The sequence below is a fragment of the Ovis canadensis genome, chromosome 17 (assembly GCF_042477335.2).
Source record: "Ovis canadensis isolate MfBH-ARS-UI-01 breed Bighorn chromosome 17, ARS-UI_OviCan_v2, whole genome shotgun sequence".
NCBI classification, from domain to species: Eukaryota; Metazoa; Chordata; class Mammalia; order Artiodactyla; family Bovidae; genus Ovis; species Ovis canadensis.
In genome coordinates, this window is record NC_091261.1 from 27,524,442 (window position 1) to 27,550,486 (window position 26,045).

Consider the following 26,045-nt stretch of genomic DNA (forward strand, 5'->3'; position numbering starts at 1 on the left):
AAAATCAGCAGCCCTGGCAAGCGGTTCAGGATAGAAGGCCAAAACGGCTGCTGGGGGAAGGGAGCTGGGTGCGTGTGTGGGTGGGTGGGTGGGGGTTGGGGGAGCTAGGTTCCTTGCGACGCCGCGGAGGGGCGCAGCGGCGCGCGCCCCGAGGCGCAGGCACCGTGCGTGCCCATCCTTAGCCGGCGGCCGGGTGGTGGCTGCGTGCTCTGCTATTCTAGCCAAGCTGCGGGTTGCCGCCGCCGCCGTCGAATCAGCACCATGAGGACCAGGCACGTGAACTTGCTCATCACGCTCATCGCTGTAGTGCTCTTCAGCTTCTCCTGCTTCTGCATCTCCAGGATGACTCAAACTAGTAAGCGGCGCCTGGCTCCTCCCGCCTTTTTTCTCGGTTCTGGGGCTTCAGGGCTCCAAGATGACTGGAGCGGCCGTGTTGGAGAAAAGGGAGAAGATGTGGGAACATGATGGCCGTCTCTCGCTCTCATATTAGGGTCTTTCAGATGTGACCCCACACCACCCCACCACCACGCCCGTAAACGGCCAGCGGTTAAACTGTAAAGAGCGCCCCTGGTTCACCGGGTGGTCGTGACGCCTGCGGGGCGCGCGCTAGTGGTGGGTCGGCGGGGCTCCCTGGTCCTCGCCTCTGCCGGCTGTTTTCCCCTCAGAGGCCCAAGGGCCCCTTCCGTGCCTGCATTCCACACAGTTCGTCGTCGTTCTTTTCCCCATCTTTTTTTTTTTTTAATGTGAATGTCTGACTTCAGGAACTCCTTTTACGCCGCCAGCCTCTCCTCTTTCGTGTTCTATCAAAATATAGTTTTGAGTCACACTTCAGGGCTCCCAAGCGTTTTTTGTTTTGTTTTGCTTAGGGAGGAGGTGACGGACGGGGAGAGAGACACTGAATTTAGAGTGCTGGTTTAGCACCTGACCTTTCTCAAATGGACCTTGTGTGTTTCCACTTTGAAACGCACCAAGGTTTTTAGTGTATGGTTGTCTGTAGGGTTGCCGATTTAGCAAGTAAAAATGGAGGTTGTCCTGTTAAATTTGAATCTCAGATGAACAATGAATGCATTAATTTGAAGTACAAAAACAGCATGGGATATATTTATACAGAAAATATTATCATTTGTCTGAGATTCAAAGTTAATTAGGTCTCCAGTATTTTTTCTTTCAACTGTAGTCCATAGATATATATAGTTGAATTGTGAATTTAAGACTCAGGAATCCTGCAAATATATTAACTCAGCCTTCCAAGATTATTCTTATATATTAACTCCATCTTCCAAGATTATGCTTAGGTTGCTTTTGGTTAAATTTTAATTCTTCTTATTAAACACATTTATGTATGACTCAGGGTGCACATTAAGTAATCTTGGTAGTAACGTGCTGGTTCAAGATTGGATGTGGCTTTAGTCCTATAATTAATGTTGATGTAATCTCACTAAAGTTAAAATTTTGTTTGTTTTCCTAACGGTAAATTTTGTTATATACATGCAATACCAACATTTTACCCCATTTGTTTGAAAGATCAGAAATGTGTATTAATTTGATTTATACTATTAATCTTTAGTCACTTTATACATTTTTTTCTTCTTCATTCCCTGTAAAGAACATTATCCAAATGTGTTTTTATTTATTTTAGAACAGTTAACAATGAACACTTTCATAACAAAAAAATAGTTACTGGTAATTAGAAAGCAAAATAGAAAGCTTGTTTTGTAGTAATTTTGGAAGATAATTTAAATTGGTAACCTCAGAAAGCATTTTAATACAGTTAGTATTCTTATAATGAAATGGTAGACCTTGACATACGTACAATCATTTGGATGTTTTTTCCAGTTTTGTCCAGGAAAATAAAGTTTGATTCCTCAAAATGTCTATTAATAAATATTCCCATAATTTGTATGTTCAAGTTCAGAAAATGAGACATTGTTCTTAAGAATGCACTACTCTTAAGAGCAGATGAAACAGTTTTCTCATTTTCTAAGTATGTGTCTGTATGGAACCTAGCTGTAAAATAATTAGGAAATCAATTCTAGCACTATAATAAGATGTTCTTATATCAACAGAAGAAAACACAGACTTCACTTAGTGTTTGAAATAGTGATTTTTATAAAACACCAAAAATGGTCCCTCTGTCTTTAGACCATGATTTATGGTTATAATTCTTATCAATGAAACTTTGGGAATACTTATTAGAAAAATAGTGACTACCTAGTGCTTTATTCTTCCCCTTTTAAAATTAATTTTTATGTGTAGATAACCTTTTAGTTTCTTTTTGAAAACTCCTAGTATTACTAATTCATTAGTTTGTTCAATAAATATGTAAGTTCCATGAAGAGAGGAATTGTTTCCCTATTTTTGCCTGTTTGCTTCACTGTTGTGCCTCCTCAAAATCTTGAAAAAATGTCTGCATATAATAGATATAGGGGCTTTCATCTCATTGATGTTAACTACTCTCCTGAATTATGTGCTTATTGTTTCTTTGCTTTTTAGAATATAGTTTTCATGAATTTATACATGTCCCTTATAATATGCTGTTTAGTTTGCTTTGTTCCTGAGCTTTCTTAAACTCCCATCTGCTGACAGTCTTTATATGCACATCTAAATTCTCTGTCATGATCAAAACCAGTAGTCTGTTAGATGCCCTGGCCAGCTGTGTTCTCATTCCACCTTGCCAGTGGGAGGCATTTGTGCCAGATTAGAGGGTGCACAAAGGTAGTAGTCACTTTGCTTTTTGTGGTTCCTCTACCAAGCTACTAGCCCTCACTGGAGTGTAGGGGTTCAGGCAGCAGCAGCAGGTCCAGTATTGTCAGGGATGACAGGCATGGGAGGTAGCTAGCAGATGGCCAGGGGCCCCTGAAGAGGCTGCATCACCCAATAAACACTTTCAGGAAAGAGAATCTGGAATTGCTTATTTGCCTTACTTGGGCCTGAACCCATGTCTCCTGCACTGGTAGGTGGATTCTTCACCAGTGAGCCACCAGGGAGGTCCCCAAGACTCCTCTTCCTTAACATCAAGGATTCAGCCAGTGAAAAGCCATGGACTCTTTGTTTACTGTAGCCCTCCCTACTTTCTTTTCCTCTCGATTAAAGAGTGCTTCTTCCTTTGCCGTGGAGGGACTTGGCATATGGCTCACCATGGTTGTGGACTCTGAATTGCAATTCTCCGCTGATACTGAATAAACTCTTTTTTTTTTTTTCAGGAGAAATAACCAGCAATCTATTTGTTTTAGGTCATCAATACTCTTTGTAATGTTAAAATACTTCCCCATAAAACTACGGCATAGAGGAACCACTCATAGGGAGTTTAAAGAGCATGGTACATAGTATAATTTGATTATTGCAAAGCATACATGGAGGGGTGTAATCTGAAATGTATTTACCACTTTAACTACCTCAAATATTCTTTCTTTGGAACCACAATGGGTATATAAATCAGTGAATGATAAGTTTAAAATGGACCAATATTTGAACTTAATGCTGTTTCTCCTTCTTTTCCTTACTGACTGAATCACTTGCTTTTCCCTCACTACTCATACTATTTTATATTTATGTATTTATGTTGTTTTCTTAGTCTAGAATACCCTTCCCTCTCTTCAGTTCGGTTCAGTTCAGTCGCTCAGTCGTGTCTGACTCTTTGCGATCCCTTGAACTGTAGCACACCAGGCCTCCCTGTCCATCACCAACTCCTGGAGTTCACTCAAACTCACGTCTATCGAGTTGGTGATGCCACCCAGCCATCTCATCCTCTGTCGTCCCCTTCTCCTCCTGCCCCCACTCCCTCCCAGCATCAGAGTCTTTTCCAATGAGTCAACTCTTCACATGAGGTGGCCAAAGTTCTGGAGTTTCAGCTTTAGCATCATTCCTTCCAAAGAAATCCCAGGGCTGATCTCCTTCAGAATGGACTGGTTGGATTTCCTTGCAGTCCAAGGGACTCTCAAGAGTCTTCTCCAACACCACAGTTCAAAACATCAATTCTTCGGCGCTCAGCTTTCTTCACAGTCCAACTCTCACATCCATACATGACCACAGGAAAAACCATAGCCTTGACTATACGGACCTTAGTCAGCAAAGTAATGTCTCTGCTTTTGAGTATGCTATCTAGGTTGGTCATAACTTTCCTTCCAAGGAGTAAGCGTCTTTTAATTTCATGGCTGCAGTCACCATCTGCAGTGATTTTGGAGCCCCCCAAAATAAAGTCTGACACTGTTTCTCCATCTATTTGCCATGAAGTGAAGGGACCAGATGCCATGATCTTCGTTTTCTGAATGTTGAGCTTTAAGCCAACTTTTTCACTCTCCTCTTTCACTGTCATCAAGAGGCTTTTTAGTTCCTCTTCACTTTCTTCCCTCTCTTTGCTATATGCAAAATTAAACACATTCTTCAAATTTTCTAATATTCTCTCTTCTCTGAAACTTTTTCCACTTCCCTCCCCCACTCTTCAGTCCTCCTTAAGAATTAGTCATTAAAAAAAAAGAAAGAATCATTCTTGCCTTCCTTTGCCTGTAGCACTAAATGATAATTCCATTTTAACAATTAATTTATAATTAGTTGTTTAAATATATGCTCTTTTCCCCAACCAGAGCACCCTGATTGTCAGTTATTTAAGGCAGGAACCTGGCTTTATCTGTGTTTATTTACCTATCACATAGCAGTGAATGGCACATGGTAAGTATTAAATGGAAGAAAGTATGACTATATCAGCTTGCTTCTCATTACTGGAAATGTTTGGTGAGTGAAATAAGATGGAAAAGTCAGATCGTGGCTATATCTAATCAGACTTCCTATATTAAGATAGGGCTCCCTGGTGGCTCAGCTGATAAAGAATCCGCCTGCAATGCAGGAGACCCCAGTTTGATCTCTGGGTTGGGAAAATCCCCTGGAGAATGTAATGGAAAGGCTACCCACTCCAGTATTCTGGCCTGGAGAATTCCTTGGACTGTATATAGCACCAAAGAATGTTTTTGAATTGTGCTGAAGAATACTCTTGAGAGTCCCTTGGACTGCAACAAGATCAAACCAGTCAATCCTATAGGAAATCAACCCCGAATGTCAATTGGAAGGACTGATGCTGAAGCTGCAGCTCCAACACTTTGGCCACCTAATGTGAAGAGCCTCTGATGCTGGGAAAGATTGAAGGTGAAAAGAGAAGAGAGCGGCAGAAGATGAGAAGATTAGATAGCATCACTGACTCAAGGGACGTGAGTTTGAGCAAAAATTTCAGGAGACAGTGGAGGACAGAGGAGCCTGGCATGCTGCAGTTCATGGGGTGGCAAAGAGTCAGACACGACTTAGCGACTGAACAACAATTTAAATTTAGTAACAGAAACAGTGCAAATTCTTTCTCAACTAAGCAAACTTTTGTTGTTAAGACTGCATTTACTGTAACTATCAAAATCTAGCATCTGAATTAAGGTGTATTATAAAAGTATAAAATATGCACAGGATTTAGAATACTGAGCACAAAAAGAATGCAAACTGTTCCATTAATTGTCAATACTTTTGATTACAAGTTGAGAAATATTTTTGATATATTGGATTACATTTTCTATGCTATTTATAAAACTTTTTTCTTTTTAATTTTTTTCAATGTGGCTACTAGAAAGTTTTAAATTACAAATGTGACTTGCATCTTACTGCTCCTGGGGAGCAGTGCCTTGGGCCTCTGCTATACCTCTGCTGTGAGAAGCAAAGTCAGTGGTGCTAAGGATCTTACCTGGACCCTTCTTATGGGTGAAGTCACTTTTGCCCAGTGTACGCAGGGACTGATGTTTGTTTTCACTATTTCACCTCAGTTAACTCAAAACATCAAGTATTCAAACTTTTGCAAAGTAATTTTGTAATGGTTCTTCCGCTAAATATTTGACTGAATATGCAATAACAAATATTTTAAATAGAACATTGATGAATTGATTTATCAGGTAAGAATATACAAGGAGCAGATCCAAGAGTAGAGATTATATCCTTTAATATTTCTGTATGGTTGTTTCTAAAACTACTCTTTCCTCTGGAGAAAACTCTTTTGTTTACCAAATTAATCCCTCAAGGACTGACTTACATTGTGGAAGTATAGATATGTTGCATCATCCATGACTCCAAACACAGTATCCATTTTGCAAAGAGTATATTACCCTGGGAATCCCAATGACAGGATTATCCTGGTTAAACCCACGTCCATTGTAAACAGGTTAAGCATCCTCAAATAGTATCCACTGTATGAATATTCAAGATTATCTGGATAGTGGCAGTTTTTTTGATCAAAGCATGATTCACTTTTCAGTTCAGTTCAGTCACTCAGTCGTGTCCGACTCTTTGCAACCCCATGAATCACAGCATGTCAGGCCTCCCTGTCCATCACCAACTCCCAGAGTTTACTCAAACTCACGTCCATTGAGTCGGTGATGCCATCCAGCCATCTCATCCTCTGTCATCCCCTTTTCCTCCTGCCCCCAATCCCTCCCAGCATCAGGGTCTTTTCCAGTGAGTCAACTCTTCGCATGAGGTGACCAAAGTACTGGAGTTTCAGCTTCAGCATCAGTCCCCCCTATGAACTTTTAGATTTACTTTTAGAGTCACTCAAATTAGTTCCTATGCTGGCCAGTCCATTTATACATTAATTTGTTCATTCATTCATTCAGCATGTATTTGTGGAAGTGCTATGTGGCAGTCACTGTTTCAGGCATAGAGAATTTAATACTTAAAAAATCCAAAGTTCTTGCAATTCTCAAGCTTTCATTCTATAGAGCTCTAGAGAGAGACATAAAAACAGTGAATAATAACAGTAATAGGAATAATAAACAGTAGTAGGAAGTCAATATAAGTGATTTGAGGGAGAAAAAAAGGACAAGGGGAGAAAGGGATGTGCTATTTCATGAAGGATGTTAGGGTAAGCTTCTCAGAGGAGGCAGAATTTTAGCAGAAAACTGAATGAAATTAGGGAGTTCTGGCCACTCAGTATCTGCAGATGAGCTGAGAAAGTTTGCAGGAGTCAAAGTGTAAGGTGGGGAGAGTGGTCTGCAGGAGGAACAGCATGGAGGCTAGTATGTCTGGAGCTGCTCCCCAGAATCAGGTGGGAGGGACGGGACTGAGGCCAGAGAGGGAGCCAAGGCCTGACATGTAGGGCTCCGACCTGGTGAAGGTTTTGGCCCTTTGAGTGTGATGAGAAATCTCTGAAGGGTTTGGAGCAGGGAAATGGCATTACCCAACCTTTGCCACAGGCTACATATAGGTGTATTCTTGTTTTAAAAGGCAGACAAGTGAAAAAATATTAAATGTTTCAGTCCAGATATATCACCATTACTTTTATACCTTTGTATTTTGCCTTAATTAAAAAAAAATTCCCCTATAATTTATTGTCTTCCAAGGGGTGAATTCTCTTTTATTCCACCTCAACTGACAGCCAATTTCTGTGCTTTCCTTGCTAATTAAAATATAAATTTTTCCCATATTCTTGTGTTTCTAATAGTTTTCTTATGTATTTTGATATTTGACTATATAACATAAAGAATTTGTATCATAGATTATGATGAACACATAAGCCTTTTTCAGTGTAAAATGAGCCACTTTAACTTATTGCATTTTTCCCCTGTATGATTGTTTTTGACATTTTTATACTGAAGTGAAGGGGAAAAAGTAAGCACAAGTCTAGAGCTATGTAAAGCTAAACATGTATGGTGGTTCTCTTTAAGCAGTGAAATTACAATGGGATTTTTCTTTTCTGTGCGTTTTTCTAAAATGCCAACCTATGTATTGCTTCTCTGAGAAGATGTTTCCATATTTCAGCACAGTGGCCAAGACTGGAGACCACTTGGTGCCCTCATGCTCTCTGCTCCGTGTGTTTGCCACACATTTGGATGCCTCAGGAGCATTACAACTACCTCTGGCCCCGCTACTTTTCCTGTTTCCCAATACAGATTGAATCAGTTCAGTTCAGTCGCTCAGTCGTGTCCGACTCTTTGCGACCCCATGAATCGCAGCACGCCAGGCCTCCTTGTCCATCACCAACTCCCGGAGTTCACTCAGACTCACGTCCATCAAGTCAGTGATGCCATCCAGCCATCTCATCATCAGTCGTCCCCTTCTCCTCCTGCCCCCAATCCCTCCCAGCATCAGAGTCTTTTCCAATGAGTCAGTTCTTCGCATGAGGTGGCCAAAGTACCGGAGCTTCAGCTTCAGCATCATTCCTTCCAAAGAAATCCCAGGGTTGATCTCCTTCAGAATGGACTGGTTGGATCTCCTTTCAGTCCAAGGGACCCTCAAGAGTCTTCTCCACCACAGTTCAAACACATCAATTCTTCGGCGCTCAGCCTTCTTCACAGTCCAACTCTCACATCCATACATGACCATGGGAAAAACCATAGCCTCGACTAGACAGACCTTATTCGGCAAAGTAATATCTCTGCTTTTGAATATACTCTCTAGGTTGGTCATAACTTTTCTTCCAAGGAGTAAGCGTCTTTTAATTTCATGGCTGCAGTCACCATCTGCAGTGGTTTTGGAGCCCAGGAAAATAAAGTCTGACACTGTTTCTAGAAGTCTAGGGTCAGGTTGGAATCCTCAGAGGGATTCTATTCTCTCTATCAGTTGAAAGTGAAAGTGAAAGTCACTTAGTTGTGTCCACTCTTTGCGACCCCATGGACTGACTGTACAGTCCATGGAATTCTCCAGGCCAGAATACTGGAGTGAGTAGCTGTTCCCTTCTCCAGGGGATCTTCCCAACGCAGGGATCGAACCCAGGTCTTCCACATTGCAGGCGGATTCTTTATCAGCTGAGCCACAAGGGAAGCCCAAGAATACTGGAGTGGATAGCCTTTCCCTTCTCCAGTGGATCTTCCCAACCCAGAAATTGAACCAGGGTCTCCTGTATTGCAGGCGGATTCTTTACCAACTGAGCTATCAGGGAAGCCCCTCTATCAGTTAAGTCTTTGCAGTAAAAGTTCTCAGGTATTTCTCATATCCATCTCCTACTTCCTAATCCTTTGTGCTCTGCTGCTGCTGCTGCTGCTAAGTAGCTTCAGTCGTGTCCGACTCTGTGCGACCCCAGAGATGGCAGCCCACCAGGCTCCACCGTCCCTGGGATTCTCCAGGCAAGAACACTGGAGTGGATTGCCATTTCCTTCACCAGTGCATGAAAGGGAAAAGTGAAAGTGAAGTCTCTCAGTCATGTCTGACTCTTAGCGACCCCATGGACTGCAGCCCACCAGGCTTCTCCATCCATGGGATTTTCCAGGCAAGAGTACTGGAGTGGGGTGCCATTTCCTTCCCTCTTTGTGCCCTGGTTTATTCTTTATCATCTCTCACTTGAAACTAATATCACTATAGGTTCCTAACTGATAGTTTCTCTGGCCTTAATTTTGCTTTGGTCATCAGAATGATCTTTCTAAAACTATGAGGTAGTGATTACCTGATAGTCTTCAGTGATGCTTCACAATTGAGACAGTTGTTCCCATGATAGTCTGTAGTGGTGTTCTAAGATAAAGTCACCCAAAGAAAAAAGAGTGATTCGATTATCTTTATATTAAAACAAAATGTGCTGTGGAATGGGCTACAAAATTTGCCCACATTTTAAAGAAACGTTACAGAAATTCCATGAATGTTGTGGGCATTTCAAGTTATACCTCCACCTGTGTCCCTTTTCTTCAAATTCACTGCCATTAGAGGTGTTTTATTTATTTTTAAAAATATATGTATTTTTGGCTATGTTGCATGGCATGTGGGATCTTAGTTCTCTGACTGGGGATCAAACCCATGCCCCTTGTATTAGAAACTTGGAGTCTTAACCACTGGACCACCAGGGAAGTCCCCTAGAGGTTTTATAGAAGAAAGATTTGAGAAACACTGGTTCATATGAAAAAGTTCAAGCTCCTTATCATAGCTTATCAAAAAGACCAGTATAATGAAATCCTTTTTTACCTTCACTATGAATGTTCCCTGTGTTGCCCTGAAATAACGAATAGCTTCTGGGTTTGTAGAAACTGTATTTTAATGCCTCGTTGCCTTTTCACACTGCTTTCCAACAGAGTACCTTTCCCTGTTTCCTTGACTGTCTAAAAACTCAAGCTCCTTCAAGAGTCCGTGAGCGATCTCATCCTTCAGAATCCTTCCCCAGCCTGCTCTCTCCTCCCTCGCTACCCGTCTCATTGCTCGCCTCTGTGCACACGATTGTCATTGCATGCCAGGAGTTGAACTTGTTCTCTGCCCATATTTCCTTAAGGGGATGTCTTTCATTTCACCCTCCTAGAGAGGGCATTTGAAAGGGAACCCTTGGAACTTCGCCCAGCAGCTCATTACATTTCTCAGAAGACTGAGGGTTCTTCTGAATGGTGAGATTGTTCAGACCTAGCATCAGTGGGCCAGATTAACAACGTGGCGGAATTGCTTCCTTAAAAAGCCAACTTGGGCCATCTCTGGCTTGTCCTCTTATAATAACTGTGTGAAAGAAGGAATGGGCTTCCTCTTTACTCTTTGCTCCTGAGTAGTAAGCACACGCGGCAAGTCATCCCCTTTGTGGATGTGGCCTGACTGTTATCCACCTCCTCTTTGAATAATGAGGTGAGAGTAGGGGTAACTTGGGTAGGCAAATAGGACATCCCGGTGCATTGTGCAGTATCCCACTATCAGAGCCGCAAATAAAGCTCATAGTCCCTGTTTGGAATTGATGTTATCAAAGTATGTGCTTAGTTAGTTAAAACCTAAGGAGAAAAGAGTCTATAATATCAGAAATAGCACATTGATTTCTGTCACTCATTTAGTTCTATCAATCAGCCTATAAACTTCCTGAAAGCTGGAACTGACCATCTCTATTTTGTATTTCCATGTACAAAGAGTACTTGACATATAAAAGGTGTTCAATTTTTTATTTCTTTAATTTTTTTCTGATTATAGACACAATGAAAATGCTTTTAAGAACAAAAGAATTTTGTGAAAATAGGAAATAAAAAGTGATTCAACAAATCAAAGATTATGTATTAACAAAATATAAACTTGTACACTTTTTTTTTACTATATTAATGTACTTTCTTTGCTAAATGGAAATTATAATTTGCACCTGAAGGAACAAAGGCTAACAGAAATTAAGTAGCTTGCCCAGCGTCACACAAATATTCAGCCATGAGAGCCACCAGAACTCTTAAAAGGTATTCTATAATTTATTTAGGATACTTCCATCCCTGGGCATTATGGTTGTCTTCAGTTTTCTCATGGTGATAAATAATGCTGCTTATGTTGAACATCCTTAGAGCCAAATCTGTGTACGTATTTCTGGTCATTTTCTTCAGAAAAATTCCTATAAGCAAATTTTTTGCCTTCACTTGCTTTTCCCTCTAAGTTCAAATCTAATACATGCACAAAATGGAAAATTTGGAAAATACAGAAAAGCACAAAATAATAAAGCAAAAGCTATTGATAATCTCACCTTCTAGATATTGCCATTTTTAACACTTCATTCTTTTTTATGTATACATGTACATATAAATTATATGTATATAGCACTATACGGGCTTCCCTGGTACCTCAGCTGGTAAAGAATCCGCCTGCATTGCAGGAGACCTGGGTTTGATCCCTGGGTTGGGAAGATCCCTTGCAGGGGGGCATGGCAACCCACTCGAGTATTCTTGCCTGGAAAACCCCATGGACAGAGGAGCCTGGCAGGCTACAGTTCATGGGGTCACAAGAGTCAGACATGACTGAGCAACTAAGCACAGCATAGCACTATATATGTTGTTACTGTTCAGTAGTTAAGTCGTGTTTGGCTCTTTTGTGATTCCAGGAAGCCCGCCGGGCCCCTCTGTCCAGGAGTTCTCCACAAGAACACTGGGGTGGGTTGCCATTTCTTTCTCCATGCACTATATACACACACACATACATATAAGTGTAGTGTTATATATAACTGTATTGAAGTATATACTTTACATTTTGTTATAGAAAATTGTATGATATCGCCTAGGATCGAAACTGTATCTCTTATGTCTCCTGCATTGGCAGGTGGGTTTTTTACCACTGGCGCCTCCTAGGAAGCCCATATATTATAGAAAATTATATGATACTGCTACATGTATAAATATCTACATGTTTTCTTTGTAGGTAATCAATTAACTAATTGTAGAAACCATATTTCGGAGTTTAAGGAAAGTATACTACGCTTAAAAAACAAAACAGAAAGAAATCGCCAAGAGTTGCTTAATGCCTTCAAGGAAATGAAGCGTGACATTACAAAGAAAGAACGTGATGCACAAAACGCAGGTTTGCATTGTTTTTGTTTTGTGTATGGTGGTTTGGTGTGTAATGTGTTGTGTTTGGAAATTTAGATTTTATGCTTTCTGATTTTAGGGCATTTCTTTCCAGTAGATATAACTAGATCAGTACTCATTCTTTTAGTATGAAATATGCAAAAGTACAGTAAGAGAAGTCACTGATAAATTTCCTCTCCTCTCACCTGTACCTCGAAAATGGTCCTCTTCTGTTTTCTGTCTCTGTGGACGGCGCCATTCGTGATCCATCTGACGGAAGCAGCCAGCAACCTGCACATCCTCTCTGAATCCTTCCCCTTCCTCTAGCATACTTCTCCCATGACTGTCAGTAAGCAGTCCTATTGATTCATAATCCTGTGTATCTCACAAATCTATCCACATTTTTCTGTCACCTTCTCTACTACCCTAACCAGGTTACTTTCATGCTTCATCTGAATGACTGCTAACATACTTCTTTTTTCCCTCTTTCTCTCTCCCATCTTGTCCCCACCTGTTTATGCTCACGTTAGCCAAAGTGAAGGCTACACTGTCCTGCAAATCAACTTTCAGTGGCTCTCCATTTCTTCAGGATGAAAAATTCTGCCTCCTGCTTTCCTTTCTGTAATCCAGTACCTCCCCTGAACTCAGCCCCCGGCAGGCGCTGATCAATTCTTCATAGTTTTCCATTTTCCAGAATGCCATACAAATGGAATCACACAGTGTTTAACCTTTATGGACTCTTTCACCTAGCATGCTGCTGCTGCTGCTAAGTTGCTTCAGTCGTGTCCGACTCTGTGGGACCCCATAGACGGCAGCCCACCAGGCTCCCCCGTCCCTGGGATTCTCCAGGCAAGAACACTGGAGTGGGTTGCCATTTCCTTCTCCAGTGCATGAAAGTGAAAAATGAAAGTGAAGGTGCTCAGTCGTGTCCGACTAGTAGTGACCCCATGGACTACAGCCTACCAGGCTCCTCCGTCCATGGGATTTTCCAGGCAAGAGTACTGGAGTGGGGTGCCATTCACTTAGCATAGATTCATCCAAGTTGTTATGTGACTGTTGCCTTTTTGTTGCTTAGTAGCATTCCACTGTATGGATGTGCAGTGGAGAGTTTGTTTCACCAATTAAGGCACATTTGGATTGTTTTTCAGATTTCTTTGTTTGTTTTTTGGTGATTACAACTACCTATTGCCATAAGCATTCATGTACAGATTTTTTTGTATGAAGAGAATTTTCCTTTCTTTAGGATTAATATCTAGGATTGATGGGCATATGATAGGTGGATGTTTAACATTATAAGAAACTGCCAAGATGATTTTCAGAGTGATTGTGCCATTTTGGATCAATGTATGAGAGTCACAGTCACTCCAGTTAATTATAGCCTTTCTGGTGTCATGGCCTCTCATAGTTTTAAGGTGTATTTCTCTGGTGACTAATGATGTTGAACTTTTTTTATGTGCTCCTTGGCCCTCCATGTATCTTCTTTGATGAGATGCCTGTTCAGATATTTTACACATTTCTAATTGAGTGGTTTTATCTTATTGTTGAGTTTTGAATATTAAAAAGCATATTAAAAAGCAGAGACATTACTTTGCTGATAAAGGTCCATATAGTCAAAGCTATGGTTTTTCCAGTAGTTATGTATGAATGTGAGAATTGGACTATGAAGAAAGCATCAGGAAAGTTGATGCTTTTGAACTGTATGGTGTTGGAGAAGACTCTTGAGAGTCCCTTGGACAGCAAGAAGATCAAAATAGTCAATCCTAGATGAAATCAGTCCTGAATATTCATTGGAAGAACTGATGTTGAAGCTGAAGCTCCAAAACTTTGGCCACCTGATGTGAAGAACTGACTCACTGGAAAAGACCCTGATTCTGGGAGAGATTGAAGTTGAGAGGAGAAGGGGATGACAGAGGATGAGATAGTTGGATGGCATCACCCACTTGATGGACATGAGTTTGAGCAAGCTCTGGGAGTTGGTGATGGACAGGGAAGCCTGGCGTGCTGCAGTCCATGGGGTCACAAAGAATAGGACGCAACTGAGTGACGGAATGGGAAAGACTAGAGATCTCTTCAAGAAAACTAGAGATACCAAGGGAACGTTTCATGCAAAGATGGGTTCGATAAAGGACAGAAATGGTCTGGACCTAATAGAAGCAGAAGATATTAAGAAGAGGTGGGAAGAATACACAGAAGAACTGTACAAAAAAGATCTTCACAACCAAGATAATCACGATGGTGTGATCACTCACCTAGAGCCAGACATCCTGGAATGTGAAGTCAAGTGGGCCTTAGAAAGCATCACTACGAACAAAGCTAGTGGAGGTAATGGAATTCTAGTTGAGCTATTTCAAATCTTGAAAGATGATGCTGTGAAAGTGCTGCACTCAATATGCCAGCAAATTTGGAAAACTCAGCAGTGGCCACAGGACTGGAAAAGATCCGTTTCATTCCAATCCCAAAGAAAGGCAATGCAAAAGAATGCTCAAACTACCGCACAATTGCACTCATCTCACATGCTAGTAAAGTAATGCTCAAAATTCTCCAAGCCAGGCTTCAGCACTACATGAACCGTGAACTCCCTGATGTTCAAGCTGGTTTTAGAAAAGATAGAGGAACCAGAGATCAAATTGCCAACATCTGCTGGATCATCGAAAAAGCAGGAGAGTTCCAGAAAAACATCTATTTCTATTGCTTTATTGACTGTGCCAAAGCCTTTGACTGTGTGGATCACAATACACTGTGGAAAATTCTGAAAGAGATGGGAATACCAGACCACCTGACCTGCCTCTTGAGAAACCTATATGCAGGTCAGGAAGCAGCAGTTAGAACTGGACATGGAACAACAGACTGGTTCCAAATAGGAAAAGGAGTACGTCAAGGCTGTGTATTGTCACCCTGCTTATTTAACTTATATGCAGAGTACATCATGAGAAACGCTGGGCTGGAAGAAGCACAAGCTGGAATCAAGATTGCTGGCAGAAATATCAATCACCTCAGATATGCAGATGACACCACCCTTATGGCAGAAAGTGAAGAGGAACTAAAAAGCCTCTTGATGAAAGTGAAAGAGGAGAGTGAAAAAGTTGGCTTAAAGCTCAACATTCAGAAAACGAAGATCATGGCATCCGGTCCCATCACTTCATGGGAAATAGATGGGGAAACAGTGGAAACAATGTCAGACTTTATTTTTGGGGGCTCCAAAATCACTGCAGATGGTGACTGCAGCCATGAAATTAAAAGACGCTTACTCCTTGGAAGGAAAGTTTTGACCAGCCTAAATAGCATATTCAAAAGCAGAGACATTACTTTGCCAACAAAGGTCCGTCTAGTCAAGGCTATGGTTTTTCCAGTGATCATGTATGGATGTGAGAGTTGGACTGTGAAAAGCTGAGCGCCGAAGAATTGATGCTTTTGAACTGTGGTGTTGGAGAAGACTCTTGAGAGTCCCTTGGACTGCAAGGAAATCCAACCAGTCCATTCTGAAGGAGATCAACCCTGGGATTTCTTTGGAAGGAATGATGCTAAAGCTGAAACTCCAGTCCTTTGGCCACCTCATGGAAGAGTTGACTCATGGAAAAGACTCTGATGCTGGGAGGGATTGGGGGCAGGAGGAGAAGGGGACGACAGAGGATGAGATGGCTGGATGGCATCACTGACTCTATAGACGTGAGTCTGAGTGAACTCTGGGAGATGGTGATGGACAGGGAGGCCTGGCATGCTGCGATTCATGGGGTCACAAAAAGTCAGACACGACTGAGCGACTGAACTGAACTGAGTGACTGAGCTAAACTGTTGAGTTTTGAGAGTTGTACATATCCTGGACACATATCTTATGGATGTGTGATTTAGAAAAATTTTCTCCCAGGCTGTGATTTGTCTTATTTTCTTTGTGGTGTCCTTCAGAAAGCAAACATTTTTAATTTTGATGAAGTCGAGTTTTCCTTTTTATGTATTATGCCTTTGATGTTGTATCTAAGAACTCTTTATCTAACTCAGGATCATAAAGATTTTCTTTTTTAAAAAATTTATCATTTTAGATTTTACATTTAGGTCTATGAACCTTTTGAGTTTATTTCTATAAATGGCATGAAGTATAGGTAAAGGCTCGGTTTTTATTCAGTTCAGTTCATTCGCTCAGTTGTTTCCGACTCTGCGACTCCATGAACCATAGCATGCCAGGCCTCCCTGTCCATCACCAACTCCTGGAGTTTATTCAAACTCATGTCCATTGAGTCAGTGATGCCATCCAACCATCTCATCATCTGTCTTCCCCTTCTCCTCCCGCTTTCAATCTTTGCCAGCATTAGGGTCTTTTCAAATGAGTCAGCTCTTCGCATCAGGTGGCCGAAGTATTGGAGTTTCAGCTTCCACGTCAGTCCTTCCAATGAATGTTCAGAACTGATTTCTTTTAGGATAGACTGGTCAGATCTCCTTGCAGTCCAGGGGACTCTTAAGAGTCTTCTCCAACAGCACATTCAAACACCACAGTTTTTATTCTTGGAGTATAATTGCTTTACAAAGTTGTGTTAGTTTCAGTTGTATAACGAAATGCATCAGCTATATGTGTACATGTACCCCCTTCCCCTTGGACCTCTCTCCCTCCCCTCCTCCCACCCACTGAGGTCATCACAGAGCACCAAGCTGAGCTTCCTGTACTATACCGCAGCTTCCCCCTAGGTATCTATTTTACACATGGGTGGAAGACCAAATAGACATCTCTCCAAAAGAGATGTACAGCTGTCCAAGAAGCGCATGAAAAGATGCTCAACATCACTAATTATTAGAGAAATGCAAGGTTCAGTCTTTTTCATGTGGATGCCTAAGTGTTTTAGAACCATATATCAAAAAAGTTTTTCTTTCTGCAATTACCTTTGCATCTTCTTCAAAAATCAGTTGGCCGTATTTGTGTGGGTCTGTGTCTGTACCTCTGTGGTTCCATAGGTCTGTGTATCTGTTTGTTCTGTAGTACTCCACTGCCTTGATTACTGTATTACGTATTATGAATTAAATAGGGCAGTGTACGTCCTTCAACTTTGTTCTTCTTTTTCAGAACGATGGGGGCAAATTTGAAGTGGAGTCATTAAATGTCAAGAGGCTTGAAAATAAAGTTATAAAAAGACAGGCTTTAATGATGTGATGTTAAAGTGGTAGAGCAGGCCAGTTAGAGCCTGTTTCAGTTCTACTTCCTTTATTTGGAACCGTCTGTTCTGTTAGCCTCTGGTTGTCTCACTCATAGTGTTAGATTTACATTGAATACCTTGAAAACAAATGGGTTTCCCTGGTGGCTCAGATGGTAAAGAATCCTCCTGTAATGCAGGAGACCTAGGTTTGATCTCTGGGTTGGGAAGATCCCCTGGAGAAGGGGATGGCAACCCACTCCAGTATTCTTGCCTGGAGAATTCCATGGATAGAGGAGCCTGGTGAGCTGCAGTCCATGGGGTCACAAAGAATCAGACATGGCTGAGTGACTAACACTTTCACTTTAAAATAAACATGAATCAATAATCTTTGAGCTATATTTTATAGCCTTACGATGTTGTTAATTCACAGTTAATAGTATGTATGCTATGAATACTAAATCAATTGTGAATTAACTTATTAACTACTATGTTAAAAAATTGTACTGGAAAGAGAAGAATCCCTATAGTTATGAACTCAAAAACCCTATCTTTTCTCTTTTTCAGTTGAGAAGAAAGTGAATGCTTTGGATACGAATGAAACAGTATCTGATGCATTTGAAGTCTTAAAGTTCTTTTTCCCTCATCTAAGGAAAGTAGATAGAATTTATCCTGATGTAATCATGGGCAGAGAGAAAACAGGCGGTAAGAATACTTAACATTGGAAGATCAAATACAGATATTTTGATGATTGGAAACATCCTTTTAAATCTTAAAATGTAATCAACTCATATGATACTCAGACAGACCCCCAGCCTGTCTGGCATTAATTTGTATTACTGGAAATCAGTGTATTGTCTTGCAAAAAAAAATTGCTCAATAAATATTTGGAGACTTGAATTTAAATCCAAGTTTAATGAAGATGCTTTGGAAATAAGTCAGTATAAGCCAGACATCATTAAGCATCTGTTACATGCTTGGCAACTCTTTTCTCCTTTGGTTTTGATAAATCTATTTGTTCTCTGGTTGTCTTCCTATTTCCTCATCTTTTTGGGGCGCAAAGTCAACAAAAGCCTTGCAGAAGAGATAATGCATGAGTAAGCCTTGAAGAATGAGTTCAATTTCACCAGGTATAGGAGAAGAGAAAAAGTATTTGCTTTGGAAGCAGGGATATTAGGTTAAGTCTCAGAACACCTGCCATTCCCACCAACCTTGTTCATTCCAATGAGCGAGCCATTCCAGGTCAGAGGTCACCAAACCAGCACCTGTAGGCCAGATTTGCCTGTCTTTAAGAAGCTTTATTGGACCATAGTCATGCTCTTTGTTCACTTGTTGTCTATGACTGCTTTTGTGCTGCAGCAGCATAGATAAGTAGCTTCAGCAGAGATGATATGGCCCAAGAGGTAAAAATTGTACTGTCTGGCCCTTCAATAGAAAAAGTGAGCTGAACTCTGCTCTTGGCAGTTCCTTGGGAATAAACAGTGCTGGTCTGTGTCACATGCCTCTAAGAAACCTGTTGTGTTGGGATGGAGAAGCCAGGTGGCATTGTTTTCCATCTACTGAATTCTGTGTCCCATTTACCAAGTTAGATGTTTTCTTTCATTATCTCATTTCATTCTCACAATCCAATGCAGTAAGGCCTGTGATTATCTTTATTTCTTACCTGAGGCCTAGAGAGATGATGGAACTCTCTGAGATCACACTTGTAAAGGTCTTCACTTGCATCGTATTCCTTCCTAGAAGTATTTTAATGGTGGCCTATAAATATGTACATACACATGCGTGAATGTATGAGAGAGTGCACGCCAGACAAAACTACATCATACAGAAGGAGGAGTTGAAGGACACAGCGAAGATAAAATCAGTACCCAGTAACTCTAAGATACTGGATACCAAGGAGAGGCCCAGCCCTGGATAAGCGTCAGAAAAGATAAACTAAAGCCCATGATACAGAGTGAAATGAAGGAGCGAGAGAGGTTGGGAAGAGCAATGGAATTCCTGTGTGGGAGCTCAGGGTGTTGACATAACCTAGTTATCAGTGCTGTATTAAATCCTGTAATTGTCTAATCTACCAACTGTTTCCTTCTTTCCAACCATTACTGAATATATTGGTCCTTCTTTTGAGACTCCTTTCATGGATTTCCTAGGTTCTTGGAAGGAGAGGCTTGCATATAAACCTTCATCCCCAGAAGTAATTTAAAGGGAGATTTTAGTTACCTTAAAGATGACATAAAACATTTGCAAGCGTACTGAAGTCTATTCCCCAGGCCCCCTGGGGAACCTGTCATCAGGCTTGCATCTTCTCTAGTCTGATATATCTCAGATAATTTCTACTCTCTATAGCCCCTCTGTAACTATTTTTCATTCAGCCTTCTTTTCTTGCCTGGTCTGTTGAAATAGACTTGTCATTTTTCTCTTGGCTTTAGTATTGTCAAAGTCAGTTCACTCCTAATACTTTCCTCAGAGGTACATACTTGAGTGCGTAACTCGTCATGCACAACTGTTCCTTAAAATCCTTCAGTAGATGCTCAGTGCATATAGAGTGACAGTAACTCCTTGATATGGTATATGCACCAAGATCAACTGAAGTCACTCAGTCGTGTCTGACTCTTTGCAACCCCATGGACTGTAGCCTACCATGCTCCTCCATCCATGGGATTTTCCAGGCAAGAGTACAGGAGTGGGTTGCCACTTCCTTCTCCAGAGTATCTTCCCAACCCAGGAATCGAACCCGGGTCTCCTGCATTGTAGTCAGACGCTTTACCATCTGAGCCACAAGGGAAGTCCTGGGTATATGCACAGTAGTCTATATCTCTCAAAGTCTTTTAAAGTCTATATCTTTTAGATCTCCACTTTTCTGCCACTTCCTTTTTTTTGCAACAACCCTAGACATTTCCTACAAGTGATCAATTGATAATTGCCTATAAGGAACATATCACCTCCTGTCAACCCACAGCTAACTTGTCATATCTCTTATCCAGTATGACTTCTCAGCTTAACTGACAGCTGCTTTGTGAACTTCTTTGTGAAGTCTTCCATGTTTCCTCCTTTAACAAACTTCTGCCCGGCACCAAACACTTACTAGGCTCTAGTGAGATAGTGGTGAACAGATGAGGAACTTATCTTCTTAGAGACAAATGAGGAAACAATTACAATAGAAATTAATCAGTGCTCTGACAAGGATATACAAGGTAGAGCCAAATCTACTTGGGGATTTAGGGAAGGCTAATCTTTATGACCAACCTAGACAGCATATTAAAAAGCAGAGATATTACTTTGCCAACAAAGGGCCATCTAGTCAAGGCTATGGTTTTTCCAGTGGTCATGTATGGATGTGAGAGTTGGACTATGAAGAAAGCTGAGTGCCGAAGAATTGATGCTTTTGAACTGTGGTGTTGGAGAAGACTCTTGAGAGTCCCTTGGACTTCAAGGAGATCCAACCAATCCATCCTAAAGGAGACCAGTCCTGGGTGTTCATTGGAAGGACTGATGCTGAGGTTGAAACTCCAGTACTTTGGCCACCTCATGTGAAGAGTTGACTCATTGGAAAAGACTCTGATGCTGGGAGGGAGTGGGGGCAGGAGGAGAAGGGGACGACAGAGGATGAGATGGCTGATGGCATCACCGACTCGATGCACATGAGTTTGGGTGAACTCTGGGAGTTGGTGATGGACAGGGAGGCCTGGTGTGCTGCGATTCATGGGGTTGTAGAGAGTTGGACATGACTGAGCGACTGAACTGAATGGAACTGAACTGAATCTGTACTTGGGGAATTAGGGAAGGCTTTCTGGAGGAGGTGACATCTAAAGTGAGACATAAGGGTAAAAAGAATTGCAATGGAATGAGTAAGGAGATGGTTCTCCTGCATGGGTTCAATCCATGGGGTGGGAAGAACCCCTGGAGGAGGGCATGGCAACCCACTCTAATATTCTTGCCTGGAAAATCCCACGGACAGAGGAGCCTGGTGGGCTACAGTCCATAGGGTCGCAAAGAGTTGGACACAACTGAAGCAATTCAGCACACATACATACATGCAAGTAGAGAAAAGGCAGGTGGTGGATAGCAGAAAAGGAGAAGAAAGAATGTGAAAGGTCTAACAGCAAGAGGACTTGGAAAAAAGATGTTTGTGTGTGCAGCTGGGGCTGGTGACTATCGGCAGTAAAATAGGCGGCAGAAGCCAAATAATAGAGGAGTTTGGCCATGTGTTTATCCACCCCAGATTTTTGGACATTGTTATGTGGCAGTCATTATGTTAATGCTGGATTCATCATAATGGTGAAAAAGAGAAGCAGAGTCTACCCTCACTCAGCTTGCATTCTAGGTAGGAAGACAAATGGGTAGCAACAAAAAGGACAAGTTGTGTGAGAGATGAGATCAGAATCCATTAAGAAAGAGTGAGTAGAACTAGCATAGGTGCCTGAAAAACAGTGTTCTGGGCACCAAGGAATGGCACGTGCAGATGCCTGGAGAGGAACGAGGACTGAATGATCAGTCTGGGAAGCTGAAAGACACCAAGGAAGACTCGTTTTGAGAAAGGGTAGTTGAAACAGAAGAGGTAGGTTGGGACTGGGTCACTAAGGGTCTTGCAGACTTTTGTAAATGTATTCCTTATCCTAAGACAGGGGAAGCCATTCAAGAAATTGCTTTCGAGAGTAGATCCCAAAATTTGAAACCTGACTCCTTCTTCACACCATTCATAAAAATCAAATCCAGGCGGATTGTAGATCTATATATAACGGGCAAATAATATATCAGCTAGAAGATGATCTGGAAAACATCTTTATGGACTTGAAGATAAGCAAACATTTCTCAGCAGGAATCAACAAGCACTGGCCATAAAGGAAATGACTGATAAATTGCACAGTGCTAAAGTTAATTTTAAGAGGTAAAACATTGAAAAGGAAACCCATGATGGAAAATGGTATTTATAATACACATAACTGACAAAAGGGTTCATATTCAGAATCTATGAAGAGCATCAGTCAATCAGTAAAGAAAACACAGACAACTTCATAGAGAAATGGACAAATCTTGAACAGGGATTTCACAGAAGAATATCCAAAGGTCGATAAACATATGAAAATATGTTCAAACACAATAATAATCAGGGAAATACTGATTCTTACTGCTGTCACTGAAGTTCAATAATTTTTCTTAAGCAAACACCTCTCAGTGTTTTGTATACCAGGGCTCTGATGGTTTTGATAACTTTGTTTTACAGCTTGATTATTGCTTTTTAGGGAGAGGGTTTTTCTGAGTTCCTCACTGAGCCATTCTTGAAGTACTTATCTCCTTATAAAGGTGTGGAAATTAAGGCAGGACAGGACAGAAAAACATCTACTTTTGCTTTATTGACTATGCCAAAGCCTTTGACTGTGTGGATCACAATAAACTGTGGAAAATTCTTCGAGAAATGGGAATACCAAACCACCTGACCTGCCTCCTGAGAAATTTGTGTGCAGGTCAAGAAGCAACAGTTAGTTGCTTTATCGACTGTGCCAAAGCCTTTGACTGTGTGGATTGCAATAAACTGTGGAAAATTCTTCAAGAGATGGGAATACCAAACCACCTGACCTGCCTCCTGAGAAATTTGTATGCAGGTCAAAAAGCAACAGTTAGAACTGGACATGGAACGACTGATTCCAAATTGGGAAAGGAGTTCGTCAAGGCTGTATATTGTCACCCTGGTTATTTAACTTATATCCAGAGTACATCATGAGAAACGCTGGACTGACTGAAGCACAAGCTAGAATCAAGATCGCCGGGAGAAATATCAATAACCTCAGATATGCAGGTGGCACCATGCTTATGGCAGAAAGTAAAGAAGAGCTAAAAAGCCTCTTGATGAAAATGAAAGAGGAGAGTGAAAAAGTTGGCTTAAAACTCAGCATTCAGAAAACTAAGATCATGGCCTCTGGTCCTACCACTTCATGCCAAATAGACCACAGTGGCTAACTTTACTTTTTTGGACTCCAAAATCACTACAGATGGTAACTGCAGCCATGAAATTAGAAGACACTTTCTCCCTGGAAGAAAAGCTATGACCAACCTAGACAGCATATTAAAAAGCAGAGACATTTCCTTGCCAACAAAGCTTCATCTAGTCAAAGCTATGGTTTCTCCAGTAGTCATGTATGGATGTGAAAATTGGACTATAAAGAAAGCTGAGCATGGAAGAATTGATACTTTTGACCTGTGGTGTTGGAGAAGACTCTTGAGAGTCCCTTGGACTGCAAGGAGATCCAACCAGTCCATTCTAAAGGAGATCAGTCCTGGGTGTTCATTGGAAGGACTGATGTTGAAGCTGAAACTCTAATACTTTGGCCACCTGATGCAAAGAACTGACTCATTGGAAAAGACCCTTATGCCGGGAAAGATTGAAGGCTGGAGGAGAAGGGGACCACAGAGGATGAGATGGTTGGATGCCATTACCAACGCGATGGACATGAGTTTGAATAGGCTCCGGAAGTTGGTGATGGACAGGGAGGCCTGGCATGCTGCAGTCCATGGGGTGGCAAGGAGTCAGACATGACTGAGCAACTGAACTGACTGACATTATATCTTGACCCAGCTCAAATAGCTGAGCACTGGTATAGCGAAGATTGAGTTTGGGTAGACTTCGCTGATAGAATCTTAACATCTATTGGAATAACATGGGTTCCCTGGAGGCTCAGACAGTAAAGCATCTGTCTACAATGCAGGAGACCTGGGTTCGAGTCCTGGGTTGGGAAGATCCCCTGGAGAAGGAAATGGCAATCCATTCCAGTACTATTGCCTGGAAAATCCCATGGACAGAGGAGCCTGGTATGCTACAGTCTATGGGGTTGCAAAGAGTTGGACACGACTGAGCAACTTCACTTCACTTCTGTTCTCCTAGTGCTTCACTCATTAACATGCAGTAAAAGTCACTTAGAGGCATGGATCCATGCCTGATAGATTCTATCAGTCATTTAGAAATTACTTCATACAATTCTTTCACAAGTGAAAATATTTCAAAGTATTTTTCCTATTTTAGGTTCCAGCATCTCCTTAGGAAGAAGAGTAGAAAATCAGCCAGTGTATGATGTTTTGTGCCCAGTGAGATGAAAGCTGTAATACATGGAGAATGGCTAGTTCATTTTTCAGTACATTGAAACTCTTCACATGAGAGCATCATAGAGTCTATTTAATGTGTTTGCTAACAATCCCCTGCAAATTGGAATTTCCTCAAAAAGAAAATATGTGATAAAACTTAACAGCAGTTTGGATTATTTTTGCAATAGAATTCCAAATACTTTTTTGATGACCACACAACTAACCCAAACATAATAATGAGCATACATATGAGTGCTAAATTATGTTTTTCTCTGTGCTTTGAAATGATACCATATTCCTGTGCCTGCAGTTACCTTTGCCCTGGGTATTTCCACTGTCAACAGAGGAAATTATAGTTACCTGAAGCAAACACTGACCTCTATCCTCTCCAGGATGACTCTTGCAGAAGAGAAGGACTCTGTGGTGATCATCTCTATCGCAGATGTATGTATGAAAAATAAATAGGTCCCCTCACTCCTGATCCATAGTCTCTAAACACTGTGGTAATCACAGTGGTAATCACTGCATCATTTTGAATTTTATCTTAAATTTTAAAAAGCATCTCCTAGATGCCTTTTTTGAATAACAATGTATTTAATACTTGTTTGATACCACCATCAGTTTAAGGGAAATGAAACAGTTCTATGTGGAGAAATATGATTATATGGTTAACTGTGTTACCAGGAGCCCTGTATACTATATGGTACAGAAATTATATTTAAAAACAGGACATTTAAATGGATGCTATAGTAATAAAACCTGCCCAGCCCAAGAAAAGGTTGGTATATGAATCAAGAGATAATTTGTATTAAGTCACAGTAACTATTATTAATTGAGGGACTCCTTTCTATGTCTGAAGGATTGTGGACACTTTTTATTTACGTTATTTATAACCTGCGTTACATTCCCTGTAAAGTAGGTATGCAGATGAAAAACGTGGATCTTAAAGAAAGTAAATAGTTTTCCCAGCACTTAATAGAGCAGATTCAAATCTGCATCTCTCTAGTGGCCCAAAGTTTTCTGTCTTGCCTCTAATGCCATGTAAAATTGTAAAGTGTGGTATAAATATTAACACCATAAAAGGTGTTTCAGAGGGGAATTTGGAAGAAGATATCAGATTTTAAATGTGTCTATCCTTTAAATCAGAAATCTCAAGTCTTGGGAGTTATCCTAAAGAGATAATCAAGCAAGAATTTCAAAATAATAAAAATGTGGCAGTAGACAGTGACAGTATGTTTGCAGTACATTATATAGTGTAAAACGTGCCAAGATGATTGAGAACAGACTCGATCTAGATTGCCAAGGTTCAAATGCTAGCTCCTCCACTTCCTGCCTCATGAACTTGAACAAGTTACTTCTCCATGCTCCACTTTCTTTATTTGTGAAACAGTGATGATATTGCCTATAGTATATGGATGTTTTGGCCATTAAATTAGCTAATATATGGGGAGTATTTACAGTGATGTATGTCACATAGCAAGTGTTCAGTAAGTGACAATTTCAAAGATTTTCAGTGCACTGTTGTTTTATAATAGCATATTAGATAGAGCCAAAATAGGTATCAGTGAGCGGGTAAGTACTTTTGTCTACATTGCAATAATTTTTAACCATTGAAAGAATGAATATC

General features: G+C 41.0%; 1 protein-coding gene across 1 annotated transcript in view; it reads left to right on the forward strand.

Moving 5' to 3' along the window:
• Positions 1 to 252: 252 nt before the first annotated feature.
• Positions 253 to 26,045, forward strand: part of MGAT4D (MGAT4 family member D) — a 50,924-nt gene continuing 25,131 nt past the window's right edge. The window contains exons 1-4 of the mRNA XM_069558329.1: positions 253 to 355; positions 12,082 to 12,240; positions 17,912 to 18,049; positions 24,729 to 24,862. Of these exons, the coding sequence (XP_069414430.1) occupies positions 262 to 355; positions 12,082 to 12,240; positions 17,912 to 18,049; positions 24,729 to 24,862 (525 nt within the window). The 5' untranslated portion in view covers positions 253 to 261. The remainder of the gene's footprint in view (positions 356 to 12,081; positions 12,241 to 17,911; positions 18,050 to 24,728; positions 24,863 to 26,045) is intronic.